The 19,103-nt window shown below is 34.2% G+C and overlaps 1 protein-coding gene across 2 annotated transcripts in view; it reads right to left on the bottom strand.

The window, feature by feature from the left end:
- Positions 1-19,103, bottom strand: part of LOC148304533 (uncharacterized) — a 38,992-nt gene that overhangs the window by 1,947 nt on the left and 17,942 nt on the right. For both annotated transcript variants that reach the window (XM_088268143.1, XM_088268142.1), the window contains exons 2-5: positions 15,407-15,623; positions 9,436-9,666; positions 4,116-4,304; positions 2,733-2,868 (exon numbers count right to left, since the gene is read on the bottom strand). In XM_088268143.1, the coding sequence (XP_088124269.1) occupies positions 2,733-2,868; positions 4,116-4,304; positions 9,436-9,658 (548 nt within the window). In that variant the 5' untranslated portion in view covers positions 9,659-9,666; positions 15,407-15,623. The remainder of the gene's footprint in view (positions 1-2,732; positions 2,869-4,115; positions 4,305-9,435; positions 9,667-15,406; positions 15,624-19,103) is intronic.

Here is a 19,103-nt window from a genome sequence, read left to right as displayed (position 1 = left end):
TGTCACTTAGGAACAAAATAAATAAGTATAATTTATATTTAGTTAAGCACTAACTTTGTGATTTTCCATTTTATAGTTAAAATGTAACTTTTCTTGAATGTTTTCCGCAGATACTTTGTGGTACATTTTATAATATCTTTATAAAATTAATAGACTTTATTTTCACCACTTTTTTATTTATATAATTCAACCTACCGGTTTCAACAGTGCATTGTCTTCATCAGGGTTTATTTTAAATAAAATAATAAAAATAAAACATTAAAAATACTAGAATACTTTCACAAAAAAAAAACTTCCACACACTCCATAAAAATCCTAAATATAAAAAAAGGTAAAATGTAACTTATTAAGTATTAATCAGTCTTGATAAAGAAGCGGTTAGCTTCGAAACCGGTAGACATTATAATTCAGTTATAATAAAATATTTATAGTGATTTTTAAACAAAGTTACATTTTAATTATAAAATAAAAAGTTCACGCATTGGAGAAAGCCTAGGTGAACCAGACATCAATAGCAAGGTAGAGGAAAAGCAATTGAGATGGCGTGGGCATATATAATACAGAGAACCTGATCATATTGTGAACCTGCCAATCGCCATGGATCTTCCTCGAAAGACATCTAGAGGAAGACCAAAGAATTCATGGATGCTGCAGAAAGAAAACATGATTCGAAGACATGACCTAGGTGACGTTACCTAAGACATAAAGACCATAGCCTGAGGAGGAAGAGAGCTGACCTTAACAGTCTACAAAGATGATAAGTTGGAATGGAGCCAGAAAGAAGAAGATATTAATAATAAAATAATGCCATAATGCTACTGATAGAAATGCAACGATTAGTCTATTTTAACTCGAATTGACACTTTAATATATTCCATTTTTTCTCCGCAAGTGTGTATATAGTATATTTACGTATGTAACTGAGGATGTCCCTGTTAGCACAGGTGAAATGAAGTATTCAGATGACAAACTATTTAACTCATGTCAAATTATCCTTACTGAATTAGTAAATATATGTAAATTACTCCAACCAACTATCTAGTACAAGGTCACATACATTTTCTCAACATTTAACCCTTTCCGGTCCCCCAAAATTTAAAAAAAATATAGGTGGACAGTTACATTCCAATTGAAAAAAAATCTTTTGTTCTCAGCTCCACATAATGTTGTAATAGATACGAGTGACAAAAATGTAAGCTTGGAATTTAAATAAATAATACTTATGAAGAAAAAAATGTCGAACAACATCCGACATAGGACCTAAGAGGAAAAAATCAATGTCGAATGAGATTTGACATTGGACCAGTAAGGGTTAAGCATTCGAATAAAGATTTGTACTCAAGATCCTAACCGAACTATTTTGCATATTGGGAGAAGCCTGAAAACATTATTAATTTTTTTATGCAGCTTGTAATTTGACCAGTTTTGTAATTCACAACATTTTAAGTGTGTCCAAATACAGTAAACCTCCCTATAACGTTGAGATAGGTACCACGTTATCGGAGGGAATGTTATAAGAAGTTAATGTTTTAAATTGTATTTTTAAATTTTAACCAGCGGAAATGACTAAAATGAGTCATTTTTAAATAAAAATTAAATTAAAAAACATTCACCCTCTATAAAATTGCTCCGATTATCGGTACTTATCTCAATGTTATACAATATAGGGGGTTTACTGTAATTTTTTACAAATCTGGGTTTTTTTCACTTAGGAGTTATTTTGAAATTTTGACATCTCAACATATGTAGATGAAGAAGAATATGGCAGTCTAGCTATTTACAGAGCATATTCATGTCTGAAAGATCGCAATTTGACTGTATTCAGTTTACTTTCATTCTACTTTCATTCTCCTTTTGGCAACTCCATGCTTTACTTACATACATTAGGGTAAGTACAAAGACTCCGTTATAACTGGTTTTAGGGAGCCATTCACTCTGTTCTCAGCATTCACTCTCCTTTCTTTATCTTTATCTTTCCATTCCTAGAAAACTTACGATATAGAAATCATCTGCCTGTTGTAAAATTTCCCCATTTATATTTTACACCCAGATCTATAATACATTCATCTCTTCCAAAACCCATGACTTTGGATTTGCTAACATTCATCAGCAAATCACTTCTCTTGCATACATTATACACCTTTGTCACCAACGCCTGCAGGTCTTCTCTACTATCGGCAAGAAGCACAGCATCGTCACCATACAAAAGACAACAAAAATCAAATCTATCATTTTAACTCCAATACTTAAACCTTTCACTACTTTATCTATGTATAAATTAAGCAGCCACGGTGACATTACACATCCCTGTTTAACACTCTTAGAGATGACAAACCAATATGAAAATAAGTGCTATCCTCATACAAGGCTGCAATGCCTTGGATAAGTTTTTTTTTTTGAGGTCAAGGGATCTTGCATCCCTTATGTCACTGCGACCACATTATGTCTATTGTGACCTCTCTCTGTATCACAGCTCACTCCCAAGACCTACGTATGTCATGTGATTCACGACCTCTCTTGGTGGTAGGAGCATCACCTTCTCGGAGTCCAGTAGAGGTCCTCCAAGGATGTGACTTCGTGTGCGAGTGAGTGCGTCACAATTATTTGGATAAGTTTACTACTAACTTCATACCCAGATAATCCTTTCAATATTTCGTTCTATCAATTAAGATTTTTTAATCTTTTATGTTTCAATTTGCTTTGAGATGTGATTTAGTTAGAATATACATTACCAAAAAGATCTCCCGAAATCAGCCATCCCATCGGAAGTCCACTTGTTGTTGAGGTCTTCTCTACTGAGCACGTTATATTGGATCTTGGTGTAATACTCCGCAACCCAAATCGCGACCGCTCCAATATCTGCTAGCACTAAAAACAGAACATGTTGAATGAAATAAATGTAATATGTCAATTTTCAACAATTTATTTTTTGGTAATTGTATATATCACTTTTCGCAGAAACAGTTTTACATAGGAAGTAACGATATCCCTTCATAAACCTAATGTTCACAAACTTAGTCAAACAACGCTCACTCCTTTCAAGAACGTCATAAATCAAAAAACTAGATTTTTCAGGAGAATGTTTTTAAAGTTTAAAAATATAATAAAATGTAATAAAAATAAATATCAAGCCACTTATTAAACTTTTTGTTGTGCAACAGATCTTTTTAGGTAAAACCTGAATGTTTCGTCTCCATTTGAAAAATATTTAGTATATTTAAAAAAGTTATTAAACAATACCTTTTCTTCGAAATGCAAAAACAACACTTTCTGCCCTGTAGCGGGTAAATATTAAGTTAAAAATATGCCTCTTTTGCTGGGATATAGTAAATTCTGGGCATTCCGAAAACATGCACAACTGAAAATTGATGATTTTTTATTTATGACGTTCTTGAAAGGAGTGAGCGACATATCATAATACTTTTATTAGTTACTGTTACAAGTTAAAAATAATAAAAATGCTTTTAAAATATTAGACTATAAAAATATGTCTTTTATGAACATGCTTAGATGATCAGCTGGAGTGTCCCTAACGTATAAAATAAGAGTTCACGCATTCGTGGAAGCCTGGCTGTAACACGTATCAATAGTAAGGTAGAGGAATGGCAATTGAGATGGTATGAGCACATAGGACGTAGAGAACCTGGACATATTGTAAACCAGGCGATAGCCATGGATCTTTCTCGAAAGACGTCTAGAGAAAGACCAAAAAATTCATGGATGCTGCAGAAAGATAACTTAGCACAGTGAGAAATTGATAAGTATGCAATAATGATAATATGATTAGCTGACTTTATTTAGGTGGGGTGACCAACTTTAGGCAGCTCTTGTGTCCCATATCAAGAAGCCTCTTTTTAACTTGTCTTTCATTTAATTATTTCTAATTTTAATTTATGTGGCCACTTTAGACCATTCAGGTTTCAAAGATCAAAGAGTTTTTGGCCAAACACTTAGGTGTCGTCCTGATACAACTCAATCATCGCGCGAATCAACGATACAATACAAGTCCTTATTTGAGGGATTTTGTTTGTTGGTCCCTGACGATGCAAAACCATTTTTCAATTAGGATACCTGGGACGATACCTTAGTTAGTGAGACCGTAAAGAGTTATTTACCTGCTAGAGTGTTCCACAAATACAGTCCTGGGATAGCAGCTAGCTTGGATGCTGGAACTGTGGCTGTGTTCACAGCGGCGAAGAGTGCTGCGAGAGCAGTCAGCGCGAGTCCTGCCCCGGTGCAGGCCACGGTGGCCATCCAGGCTGCAGGATGCAGGAGTTCCGGCTCCGACTGGACCATCATTGGCACTGGAAAGAGATAATGATCATGTACATAAATGGGGGACATTTTTAACTCTTTTACTCAGTGAGAAATGTCCTGACTGAAATGCGAATGCTTAGATGGTCACCAGGAGTGTCCCTTAGAGACAAAATAAAGAATTCACGCATTCGTGGAAGCCTGGGCGTAACAGACATAACTAGGAAGGTAGAGGAAAGATGAGATGGTGTGGGCATATAGGACGCAGAGAACCCGAGCATGTCGCGAATCAGGCAATAGAAATGGATCTTCCTCGAAAGATATCTAGAGGAAGACCAAAAAATTCGTGGATGCTGCAAAGATAAAACATGGTTCGAAGACATGGCCTGGGTGACGTAGTCCATGACAGAAGGACCTACAACTTGAAGATGAGGAGAGCTGACCTCAGCAGTCTACAAAGACGATAAGTTGGGATGTAGCCAGGAAGAAGAAGAAATGTCCTGACTGCTCTATGCTACTCTGTCGGCTGCCAGCTTCTTTGCATCCTTCCAAGTCAGATCCACAAAACCCCCAAAAAAAGTCAGGTTCCAAAGTTGAGACAAGAACTGCCGATGGATTGTCAGCAGTGGATATCCTGAGAGGTGGAACCTGATGCCTTGTAAAAGGGGCAAGCTTGATGGCGGCTCTCGGGAGGCATGCGAAGTACATGGCCTGGCCAACTAAATTACCATGTCTTGAAGACTCGATTGTCCGGGAGTAGTATTTCTTTGTTCCTCACAAAGTCAAACCACTGCATTTGTAATCGTCGCAGACATCTATTCTCCAAGCAAAGTATACGGCTCATCGCTTTGCAAACAATCTTGGCCTCTCCCACATCCATACATCTCTTCATTCATACCAGCCGATTATTCCAACTCCTGACCAGACCAGTATTTGCCATACTTGATCATGCCAAGATTATATTAAAATAATATGTACAGTCCCTTCAATGTCACTATAATTGTGTTTTCCAATTATTTCAAATAGCAATTACTGTTCTAATTACAATGGATTAATTAAAATCAAATGGTCTATTTTCTATTCTAAAGCATTTCAAATTATAGGCAAGTGACAACTTGGGTTGAAAATCAATTCACGGTTTAAACTCCAGTGAGTACTAATATGGGACCTATTCACAAACACATCCATTATGTATAATTTTAACACATTGTTTGCGGGAAACGCTTAAAAGCGTCTTTTACATACTGTTAGTAGAGAGTGGGAGACGCTTATAAGGGTTATATTTGTTTACTTTAGGTGGAGAGCAAGAAACACCATATTGAAATATCAAAAATAATCATTATTAATTGTTTCAGCATTAACTTTGTGGTAAGACAAAGTTAATGCTGTTAATCAAAAATTGTCAATTTTCAGTTGTGCATGTTTTCGGAATGCTCAGAAAATGTACTATATCCCAGAAAAAGCCGCATATTTTTAGCTTAATATTTACCTGCTACAGGGCAGAAAGTGTTGTTATTGCATTTTAAAAAAAGGTGTTGTTTAATTATTTTTTTAAATATACTTAATATTTTTCAAATGGAGAAAAAACCTTCAGGTTTTACCTAAAAAGATCTGTTGCACAGTAAAAAGTTCAATAAGTGGTTTGATATTTATTTTCAATACATTGTATTATATTTTAAAACTTTAAAAGCGTTCTCCTGAAAAATCAAGTTTTTTGATTTATGACGTTCTTGAAAGGAGTGAGCGACATATTACAATGATTGAATATAACACTTGTTTTTATACCACTTGAAGTGATATAAAGGTGGTATAAAAAGAAGTGTTTTATTTAATCATTGTAATAATAATCTTGATATAAATATCTCCTAAGTTGAGGAAATCCAGCGTTTGTAAACAAAATTATGGACAAACTCAATTTTTTTTAATGAATTGATTTGAAGGTTACTTTGTGGTAATATTATCCATCTTGAATTTAAATTTTACTTTATTGTTCCACCGCGTATGTGCCGCGGCACACTGGTGTACCGTGGCGATTAGTTGGTGTGCCGCGGAAAAAACGTCTAGTTTTGTGATAATAACACAATTGCTCCAAATTTTGATTGCCTGTACTCAGTTAAGTAGGCTCACATTTCACATTAAACATAAAGGTGGAGACTGACCGGAGCATTTTGTCGTAACAAAACGTCGTAACATCGTCGAGCATCAGCAAGCATCCGAAACTATGGATGGAACGCTCAGTTCGCTGTACTGACTGCCTGAATGCTCGCATCGTAACATGTTACGTTACGACGAAATGCTCCGGTCAGTCTTCACCCTAATTTGTTAAATATGTTACCATAAAATAGTAAATATGCACTTCTGAAATTTCTTATTTTGGTAGGTTAGAACAAGTTAGAGGAACACTGCTTTACTTGATAAATACCCCTATTTTTTAAAACTCACAATTTTTTTTAAGAAATAGTGGTAATCACAAGTAAAATAAGTTCTAAACCTTACCCGCACCCAACGGTGCATAGGGCACTGCATCATATAGAAGCAGATATTATCTTGATCGTTTAGTATATAAGGGAAAGGTACCAGTCCAGGGTGATATTAAATAAATATTAGACTGAAAACTCGCTAATATTCATTTTGTCCCTCTTGGGAAACGAACTCCATAGTGTAGTGGTAGCCTAGCGTGCTTACCACTACACTATGGAGTCAAATTTAAAATGAAAAAATAATAAAAAATTGTGATTGACAGAAGGCTTTGAGAATAGCACCAATAATGTGGCTGTAAAAGTCAGTCATTGGAAAATTAACAAGACAATAACATACCGATGCTGGCTACCTAAACATTACATAGCCCATTTCACCGTGAATTCATTTACAGCGTGTTCAATTGGCTGTAATCATTCAGCTTCGAAAAGCACAGAGGTTGTAAAAATGTCCAGTATCCATCTCTCGGTAATAAAACTAATCAACCATCACTTCCTACAGGGGTAAGCAGAGAGAATAGAATAGAATAGTAATTTTTTATGCCTTCACTCGTTTGCAAATCATTTTAGTTATTAAAGGTTAAAATGATAGATTATTAAGCATCAATGATAAAATTTAAAAACCAACTAACCATCACGCCGCTTCCCCGCAGGGGTAGGCAGAGAGAATAGAGCGCTACACCACTCTGTCCTTGCAAACATTCTTCGCCTCATCCACGTTCATGCATCTCCTCATACATACCCGCCGATTGTTACGACTCCTAACCTGACCACTTTCAAGTATTTGGCATACCTGATCGTGCCATGTTTTTCTCGGTCTTCCTCTGCTTCTTTTCCCGCTAACATTCGCCTCATAAATTTGTTTTACCGTTCTTTCCTCACTCATTCGTTCTACATGTCCAAACCATCTCAACACACCTTTCTTAATTTTATCGATAATGCTTATCTCAGCTTTGCATTCTTTCCTTATTTCACTATTCGCACATCTATCATACATCGTTTTGTCGCACATTCTTCTGAGAGATCGCATTTCGATAAAATTTAGATAGAGTTTATTTAATTTGCAAACTATATATCCTACTTTGGCTTGTCAAATTTTATTTTCAGTCAAACTATTCTTATTTTTATCCCAAATTGCATACTATATATTATAATTTGACTTGTTTGATACAATGACCAATGACACGTTACAAAATGGTAATTGCGTTACCTTGAGGTCACCGTTGAAACGTTTCACCATAATATTAAACTCAGCCGTGTAATTTGAACAGTCCAATTCATTATTTATGGCCTGCCCACCTCTACAACATAATCCGAACATGGGCTGTATTAGACAATGGTCAATATTTCATGGTGCCTTCCCACGGGTAAAAGATGCATGGATTTTGAACTTAAGTCATTTTTTTATGCCTTCGCTCGTTCGCAAGCTGTTTTCATTGTTACGGCTGAAAATTATTTTGAAAGAGTGGTCTTTGAACTTGCGAATTGTGTACTTATTCTCTATTTTGAACATTTGGACAGATTTTTTATAGCTGTTGCGCCAAGGATCTTGAACAAGGCTATATTATATATAATATTCAGAGAAGGCGGGTTGTAGTCCCATGGTTAGTGTTGCGGACTCTTGAGTCAGAGTTTCTCGGTTTGAACCCACTCTACCACAATTTGATACCTAATTCTAATACTGTGCCGCTTGGACTCACAGAAAAAGTATGAAATTGAAGTATTTTTCTAAAAAATAAAAACACAAATATTTCACTTTTATTTAAAAATAAAAATATTATGAACTTCACCATTCGTGACGGATTTGAATACCTCTCTCCTTCTTTTTCTTCTTTTTAGTAAGATTTTTAAAAGGGGATTTACAGGGGTTACCACCTGACATAGGCTGATTTAAATGATGTCACAGTTACCAAGCTACCCATGATTGACAACCACATTTTTCGGGGTGTGTTCTCAAATGAATGGTGCGAGATGCGAAGGTATACTGGTATATGGCAACTCTTAAGTAAGGTGTGAGATGCGAAGATATATTGGTATTTGGCAACTCTTAAGTAAGGTGTGAGATGCGTAGATATATTGGTATATGGCAACTCTTAAGTAAGGTGTGAGATGCGAAGATATATTGGTATTTGGCAACTCTTAAGTAAGGTGTGAGATGCGTAAATATATTGGTATATGGCAACTCTTAAGTAAGGTGCTAGATGCGAAGGTATACTGGTATATGGTAACTCTAAAGCAAGGTGTGAGATGCGAAGATATACCGGTAAATGGTAACTCTTAAGTAAGATGCGAGATACGAAGGTATACTGGTATATAGTAACTCTTAAGTAAGGTGTGAGATGCGAAGGGATACTGGTATATGGTAACTCTTAAGTAAGGTGTGAGATGCGAAGGGATACTGGTATATGGTAACTCTTAAGTAAGGTGTGAGATGCGAAGATATACTGGTATAGCTCTACAGGTAGAGACTGACCAGAGCATTTCGTCGTAACATAACGTCGTAACATCGCTCGCGGCGAGCATCACCGAGCATCCGAAACTATGGATGGAGCGCTCGGCTCGGTGTACTGACTGCCTGAATGCTCGCATCGTAACGTGTTACGTTACGACGAAATGCTCCGGTCAGTCTCTACCTTAAAGTAAGGCGTGAGATGAGAGATCCGAAGATATACTAGAATAGCTCCAAAGCTAGGTGTGGACTGACCGCTGAAGTGGAAGGTCCTCCAGCCGTAGGCCACGTTGAGCTCGCGGCTGCCGGCGAAGAGGCCGAAGGAGACGCGGCCGCGGCTGTCGGCGCTGTGCGCGCGGGTGGCGCGCGCGGTGGCCCAGCGCGGCGTGGCCAGCGCGCCCGCCAGCAGCGCGCCCGCCAGGCAGCTGCCCACGAAGGTGCCCAGCACCAGGCAGCGCCGGAAGGCCGACGGTTTCATCGCTCGGGCTGGAAACCAAACAACTCAATTCATTATTTATTATAATTCTTTTTTTTTTTTTATTTGTATACATTTATTCAAATCACAATTTATACATATTTAGAACTTTTTTTTTTTTGCAGAGACCAACCAAGCCACCCACCCTATGTGTCGTGTCGGTGGAGTTCTTTTTTAATACATTTTTTATTGTTTTTAACGATTTTAACCTAATATAGACACAAAAAAAGAGAAAAAATTAAGAATATAAACATTTAACAATTTTCATAGAATTAACTCTTGATCATTTACCCATTCCTTTATTTTGCCTTTGATCCATATTTTATTTTGACCTCTAACCTCCATCGGCAAGGAATTAAAAATGTTCGGAACGATATATTGCAGTGTTCGACTCCCATATTTACTGTTAATTCTTGGGACTATCAATTTAAAGCAATAACTCTGTGTTTTTCCATTTTATAATTAAAATATAACTTTGTTTTTATTTATTTATTTATTTTTATTTTTTATTTGGGTTAACAACAGCAACATATCGCTCACTCCTTTCAAGAACGTCATAAATCAAAAAACATGATTTTTCAGGAGAACGTTTTTAAAGTTTAAAAATATTATACAAGTTATTAAAAATAAGTATCAAGCCACTCATTGAACTTTTTGATGTGCAACAGATCTTTTTAGGTATATAAAACCTGAAGATTTTTTCTCTATTTGAAAAATAACTAGTTTATTTTTAAAAAAATAATTAAACTAAGCCTTTTCTTCAAAATGCAAAAAACAACACTTTCTGCCCTGTAGGGGGAAAATATTAAGTTAAAAATATGCCGCTTTTGCTGGGACATAGAACATTTTTTGGGCATTCCGAAAACATGCACAGCTGTAAATGGACGATTTTTGATTTATGACGTTCTTGAAAGGAGTGAGCGATATGTAGAACAAAACATCAAACAAGCCAATTATAGTTAACCACAGAAACATAAAAATTAGTACAAAATATTTAGTGTAGATCTAGCACATAAACAAGTATTTATGGGAGAAAATGTGTGTAAGAGGGTGTGTGTGTGTGTTGATTCCAGTAGGAACATACATACAATGCAGAGAAGCATAGTTTTTAAAGATCCCGAGAGGACAATATGCTCACCATTCAACTTTTCCACACAGATTTTCCGCAATGGAAAATGTCAACTTGGCTAAAACATGCGTTGTACTCACTAGCCATTGGAAACATAGGTGAACTCCGCACTTAATTAGTTGGAAGGACAGGTACTCTAAATAAAGATTGTGACGTGTAACGGGTATGGTAGCCGGGTACATTATACATTATTTCGGAAATCAAAACCAGACTATCGATACATCCACTTATTATATCCTGGAGGATTCCCATATCCAGTTTAAAATCGCTATAAATATTTTATTATAACTTAATTATAATGTCTACCGGTTTTGAAGCTAACCGCCTCTTTATCAAGACTTATTAATACTAGTATCAGTCTTGATAAAGATAGAAAAAAATATAGTTATACAAAAAAAATCCTTCTAAAATGTGTTATTTTTGTGGAAAAACATGATGTTTTAGTTATAAAAATAAAACATTTCGACATTTCAACATGTCGCTCACTCCTTTCAAGAACGTCATAAATCAAAAAACTTGATTTTTCAGGAGAATGTTTTTAAAATTTCAAAATATAATATAATGTATTAAAAATAAATGTCAAGCCACTTATTGAACTTTTTACTGTGCAACAGATCTTTTAAGGTAAACCTGAATTTTTTTTTGAATTTGAAAAATATTTCCGATATTTAAAAAAATAATTAAGCAATACCTTTTCTTCAAAATGCAAAATCAACTCTTTCCTTCCTGTAGCGGGTAAATATTAACATAAAAATATGCCTCTTTTGCTGGGATATAGTGTATTTTCTGGACATTCCGAAAACATGCACAACTGAAAATTGACGATTTTTGATTTATGACGTTCTTGAAAGGAGTGAGCGATGTGTTGTCAGATATCGTAGTCGTACAGGAGAAAGTGACCAAGTGACTATTTGATATTTTACTAACTTAATATTGCCCTGATAAAATCCCAAAGGATTTTAAACTTTGAAGTATAACATATTGACTTATTAAAAATGACAAAGTGCATTGATGTTTATTTTCTTGCCAAACAAAAGTGACTTAAATGTCCGTCCTAAACATTTTACGTTTTGGTAGTTAGTCACTTTCTCCTGTACGACTACGGTATATTTACAAACATATCAAGTGTATGGATGCAAACATTTACAAGATACTATCTATAAAGATACAAACAAGGACATTGTATTCATGTTTCAGATGTTTGATAACAAGTAATTGGATAATGTCAAGGATGCATTTATACACAGAGAATTGTTATAAACTTCAACCTCGTATGTCGAAAATTTACCAGGAAATACATGCACATAAAAACCTATTATTACGATGGTGATAAATATTATTTTAAAATTGATTGTATACCTTTTGTTTTTCTATTCAATTCATCATTTACAGAATTGAATAACACTTTGTATTTTTCTTTGTAAATTGGGTGTAAATAATATGTAAAGTGGGTGTATAATAATAAAATAAACAATGTGTTGCTTTGTAATTAAAGTTTATAATTAAAGTTTATTCTTAATTAATCTTTACAATATTTTTCTGTCTATCTATCTGATTCTGACAGTTCAGAATATTATATTTTTTCTATCTGATGTCTTTTGTTTTATTCAGTGCGACGCATGCGACATCTGGTGGTAGATTTGTACTATATGTAGGTACTTAATAAAATGTATAGGTAGGTACCTAAGTATTTTATTAAACATATATATATATATATATATATATATATATATATATATATATATATATATATATATATATATATATATATATATATATATATATATATATATATATATCAAGATTTCATTCATTTATTAGATTCATTTAATGCATTGTCTTAAAGATAACATCGCAGATTTTTATAAGGAATTTACCATTCGATTTTAATATGAAAATAAAACTTAACATTTTGTGTCCAAATACTTGTTCACAAATCTGGATTTTCTCCAATTAAAGGAGTTATTTTCATGTTATTTTTTGTCAAAATAACTCCTATAATTGGAGATAATCCAGATTTGTGAACAAGTATTTGGACACACTTACAATGTAGTAAAGATTTATTTTTATATTCAAATCGAATGATGAATTCCTTATAAAAATCTACGATGTTATCTTTAAAACAATGCATAAAATTATCTGGATATCAAATCGCGTGATAACTATAAAGCTACTTTATAATAAAATTAAAGTTTCACTTTCAAGAGTTAGCTTTAAGTACGTATAAATCAAAGTACATACTATACGTAACAATGGACATACAAATTTCACACAATTTTCTTTTAATCAATTGTAGAGTGCAAATCACGTGAGGCAATTTTTATGGTATTTTGTACATAATAATACCTATAATAATGAAAAATAACACTTCATTTAAGACAGGGATCGGCAAAGTGTGGCTCCGGAGCCGTATGGGGCTTTTTTATACATTTTTTTTGCATTTCACAATATAATATAATTACAAGTACAAAAATATTAAAACTTAAAAATTATTATTGATATAAATATAAAAAAAACAAAGGCATGGCTTGTGTGTGGGTGTACGTTTTATTTTTTCTAACCTTTATCCGCACCCGATGGTGCATAGGGCACTGCATCATATAAAAAGTGTTATCTTGATCGTTAATACATGAAGGAAAGCTGATCAGCCCTCCGTTTCAGGTACCAGTCCAAGGTAATATTTACGTACAATATCAGTCCATTTTATAGAATAAAGTAATAACTATGTAATTTTTTCCACCAATCTGATGATGTCGGTTACGGCAAAACCCGATTGCTGGTCAAATAAAATTCATGTGGAAAAAATTACATAGTTGTTATTACATTCCATTATTGAAAAAGAAGCGGTTAACTTCGAAACCGGTAGACATTATAATTAAGTTAAAATAATTTTTATTTTTTTATTTTTTATTTCTTTAAATATTATTATAATTAAAATATTTAAAGTGAATTTAAATAATAATTATAATAATAAAACCCTTATCCGCACCCAGTGGTGCATAGGGCACTGCGTCATATAAACGCAGTGTTATCTTGATCGTTTACACACGAAGGAAAGGTGATCAGCCCTCCGCTTGAGGTACCAGTCCAGGGTAATATTGAATAAATATTACAGTAAAAAATCACTTACATTTATTTCACCCCCCTTGGGAATCGAACCCTTGACCTCCAGAACGGTAGCCGAGCGTGCTGACCATTACACTACGGAGGCGGACAATAAATCAAATTAAATTTGAATTTAAAACAAAGTTATATTTTAATTATAAAAAAATGTAATGTGCATATTTGGCTCTCTAGCTTAAAAGATTGCCGACCACTGATTCGAGACAGCGTGTAATTTATTTGAGATTCAACATTCTGAGAATTGAATCTCAAGAAAGTTAGAAGGTTCGACGTCTCGTGAAGAACTTCAAAGCACGCAAATCGTGGTCTTCGTGTCAGCTTTCGACGGTCGGACTTCAATGTCCTCGTGATAAACTTTCCTGCATACTTACGTTTAACACTAAATAATAAAATTTAAAAATAAAACTCATCACGCCGCTTACCGCAGGGGCAGGCAGAGACAAAAGAAAGCCACGTTTCACATTTAAGGCCCAGTATTCGTTAAATCGCTTAAAAACATAAAAACCTTATTTTCTGTAAGACCAGGTAACATTTCACGTTTTTGAATTTTTCGGATAAATTTGTATAATTTATACATCGAAAAAATAAGTTTCTTTAAATATATATATATATATATATATATAATATATATATATATATATATATATATATATATATATATATATATATATATATATATATATATATATATATATATATATATATATATATATATATATATATATATATATATATATATATATGTATATAAACAAAGCTTTATGATTAATACTAGTATTAATCAGTGAAAAAGAAGCGGTGAGCTTCGAAACCGGTAGACATTATAATTAAGTTATAATAAAATATTTAAAGTGATTTTAAAACAAAGTTATGTTTTAATTATAAAATCGTAAATCACAAAGTGCTTCAAATATAAATTATATAAATTTCACATGCATGCTTCAAATACAAATTACTTCTATAAATATTTTGCAGTCGAAATGCGATCCCTCAGACGAATGTGTGGCAAAACGACGATGTTCGAATGATGAAATAAGGAAAGAATGCAAGGCTGAGATGGTTTGGACATGTGGAACGTATGAGTGAGGAGATAACGGTTAAACAAATTTACGAGGCGAATGTAGTTGGAAAAGAGGCAGAGGAAAACGTATGTATGAGGAGATGCATGAATGTAGAAGAGGCGAAGAATGTTTGCAAAGACAGAGTGGTGTGGCGTTCGATGCTCTCTGCCTACCCCTGCGGGGAAGCGGCGTGATGGTTAGTTAAACTAACTAACTAACTAACCATCACGCCGCTTCCCCGCAGGGGTAGGCAGAGAGAATAGAGCGCCACACCACTCTGTCCTTGCAAACATTCTTCGCCTCTTCCACGTTCATGCATCTCCTCATACATACCCGCCGATTGTTACGACTCCTAACCTGACCATTTTCAAGTATTTGGCATACCTGATCGTAACTTTTTTTTTGGTTAGTTATTTTTTTTTTTAATATTCTGCTTACATTGAAGTGGCTGTTTGTGATTCTAGATGGACTGTCGATTAGAGTGGTGTCGATTTCTGTTCTCTGGGACGTCTCTATCGGGTCGACAGCTCGCTCATTGGGTAATCTCTGCGATTCTGCTTTCTGATTATCATTGTCGAGGATGCTGGCATTCTCGCGGCGTCTGCGCCTCGCGCTCTTCTCACATCGTCGGCCGGGCGGTGTGGCGTGAGACTGCCTGTAACAATGGGGACTATTAAAGATCGGTTAATAAAAAATATTTATCAGAAAACAATGAGCGCTTTAGTGTACACAATTACCGACATTTTTGCGATACGAACGCTCTCACAACTGCATAGTTTGTAGAAGAAGAAAAAACAAATAACACGCGCTATACTCAACAGAACATTTTCTTAAATATTGTGATTTTTCTTATTATTTAGTATTATCAGATACTGGATTATTTACCCTACGGATATTTATATATATATATATATATATATATATATATATATATATATATATATATATATATATATATATATATATATATATATATATATATATATATATATATATATATATATATATATATATATATATATTGGGTTGATGCAAAAGTTTTGACCGTTTTTTACATATATTTTTTTAATATTTTTTTTCTTGTGTATTATTTATTTAATAAATTATATAATTTCCATCAGTTCTTATAACCTTCTCCCATCTTTCTATCAACTTATTGATACCAGTAGTATAAAATTCCGTGGATTTTGATGGGAAAAATGAAGTAAGGGATGTTTTTACCTGCTCTATTGAATAATTTTTTTCATCATTAAAATTTTTTTGCAGTGATCGGAATAAATAAAATTCAGAAAGAGCAAGATCTAGAAAATACAGTGGATGCTTGATAACATCCCAATTTAACTCATTTAGCTTGTGTTGGGTCATCATAGCCACATGTGGTCGCGCGTTGTCGTGATGAAACACTGCCCCTTTTCTGTTTACCAATTCTGGTCTATCCTTTTGAAGGACCATGTTCAATTTGGATAAATGCTGACAATATCGTTCTGTTGTACTTGTCTTATCGTGTTCCAAGAGTTCAAATTACACAATACCCTTATTATTCCACCAAACACAAAGTATAACTTTTTTTTTTATGGATTTCGGCCTTCGAAGTTGTTAATGGGGCTTGTCCAGGTATAGTCCAATGTCTTTTTCTTGTCACGTTGTTGTACACAACCCATTTCTCATCTCCCGTCACCAAACGATGCAAAAAAGGTTCATGTTTTTGTCTCGCACTCAAAGCAACGCGCGTTGAAACACGATCCAATAAATTGGCAGCCGACAATTGATGAGGTATCCAAACGTCGTACCGCGAAACCATTTCCATACGCTTCAAATGTCTTAATGCGATTGTTTGGTTGACTCCCATCATTGACACAATCTCTCTGATGGTTAGACGTGGATTGGTGTCAATTATGACTTTTAATTCGTCTTCATCAGACTTCAATGGCCGCCCGGTACGTGGTTTATCAATGAGTGAAAAATCTCCAGATCGGAATTTTGCAAACCATCTTCGTACCTGTCGAACTTTGATGACATCTGCTCCGTACACTTCAAAAATGTTTTTGGTTGCCACACTCGCGGTATTGTCTTTACGGAATTCATAAAGTAAACAATGACGTAAATGCACTTTATCGAACGACATTTTGAAAAAATACAAGGGGTTATTACTGAACTCTGGCCAGGCCAAAACTGAATAGAAAGTAGAGGGAAAGCATCCTTTATACAATGGAATCATAAAAAAAGAAGATACTATTCATAATTTATGAATTTTTTTTTTTTACCTGGGATCATAAAAAACGGTCATTACTTTTGCATCAACCCAATATGTATATATATTTATATATATATATATATATATATATATATATATATATATATATATATATATATATATATATATATATATATATATATATATATATATATATATATATATATATATATATATATATATATATATATATATATATATATATATATATATATATATATATATATATATATATATATATATATATATATATATATATATATATATATATATATATATATATATATATATATATTCTGTTTATTTTAAATTCTTTTGAATTTCACAATATATTATAATTACAAGTACAAACAAATTCATTCATTTCATTCAAACCCTTATCCGTACCCCAATGGTGCATAGGGCACTGCATCATATAAACGCAGTGTTATCTTGATCGTTAACACATGAAGGAAAGGTGATCAGCCCTCCGCTTCAGGTACCAGTCCAGGGTAATATGGAATAAATATAAGAGTGAAAAAATCACTTTTATTTATTTGACCCCCCTGAGAATCGAACCCGGGACCTCCAGAACGGCAGCCGAGCGTGCTGACCATTGCACTACGGAGGCGGACAGTTAAAATCTAAAACATTAAAATACTCATAATTAATAATAAAAAAGTGGTTAAAACAAAGTTGTTTTTATTTTATAAAGTTTTTAAAATGTGCCACAAAGTATCTGCGGAGAACTTTCAAAAAATTTATGTTATTATTTAATTATTTTTTAAATTGCGTTTTAGGCTAGGATATCCGTTGGTATACCATGGTTTTATGGTTTTACACGGCGCAATTAATTGTGAGGCACCTAGTCATTACTAGAAGCATGGTGTTAGTTTATCCTTGGAGCTACACTAGGGTGTCTCGCTTCAGTGGTCTGTGCGCACAGCAGAAGGGGAGCGGAAGTGACGTCATCAGGAGATCAACTCACTCTCGTTGTAGCTTGCCAACTGACCAACCGTCAGGCCGCTTCTAGTGACGTGTAGTATAGTTTGCAAGCTGGTATAGTGACTGTCCTGACGAAGAGACCGGTAGACTAAAATATTTTACTAACCTTCACGCCGCTTCAGAGATAATAGAACGCCATACCACTGTGTCTTTGCAAACATTCTCGCATCTTCCACATTCATACATATATTTGTAATATTTATAGCATTTACCATACTTTGTGATTAATCATATTTTTTTTATTTTCTGTCAACATTGATTTATCATTGAATAAGCAAGATTTATCATCACCCACTTTCTACCTATATAATCCTGACCTAGGGTAGGCACAGAGAATAGAACGCCACACCACTCTGTCCTTCCAAACATTCTTCGCCTCTTTCACGTTCATGCATCTAGTCATACATACCCGCCGATTATTCCCACTTCAATTATACCCGCCCTGTTTTCAAATATTTGACATACCTGATCGTGCCAAGTTTTCCTCGGTCTTCTTCTGCTTCTTTTCCCCACTACATTCGCCTAATAAATTTGTTTTACCGTTTCTTCCTGACTCATTCGTTCCGCGTGTCCAAACCGTCTCAACACACCTTTCTTAATTTTATCGATAATGCTTATCTCAGCTTTACATTCCTTCCTTATTTCACCTTTCGAACATCTGTCATACATCGCTAAAATCTCTGTTAGTGATCATATACCAAATGTTTTGTTTTTAAATTAGCATAGATACCAATGTTTTGAATACGTGCAAAAAATTGCGAGTTGAATTCCACTAAAAGGCAAGGAAACAGACCGTGCAAATAATACTCGTTTTGAACCAGATTATGTAGGCTAAATTAACCACAAAATGTTGAACCACAATCGAGAAAACTGCTGCTATTTAAACACAAAAAAAAA

The sequence above is a fragment of the Brachycentrus maculatus genome, unplaced genomic scaffold (assembly GCF_059751285.1).
Source record: "Brachycentrus maculatus isolate JH-2025_06_01 unplaced genomic scaffold, ASM5975128v1 h1tg000313l, whole genome shotgun sequence".
Classification (NCBI taxonomy): Eukaryota; Metazoa; Arthropoda; class Insecta; order Trichoptera; family Brachycentridae; genus Brachycentrus; species Brachycentrus maculatus.
This window is presented reverse-complemented; position numbering and strand designations above follow the sequence as displayed.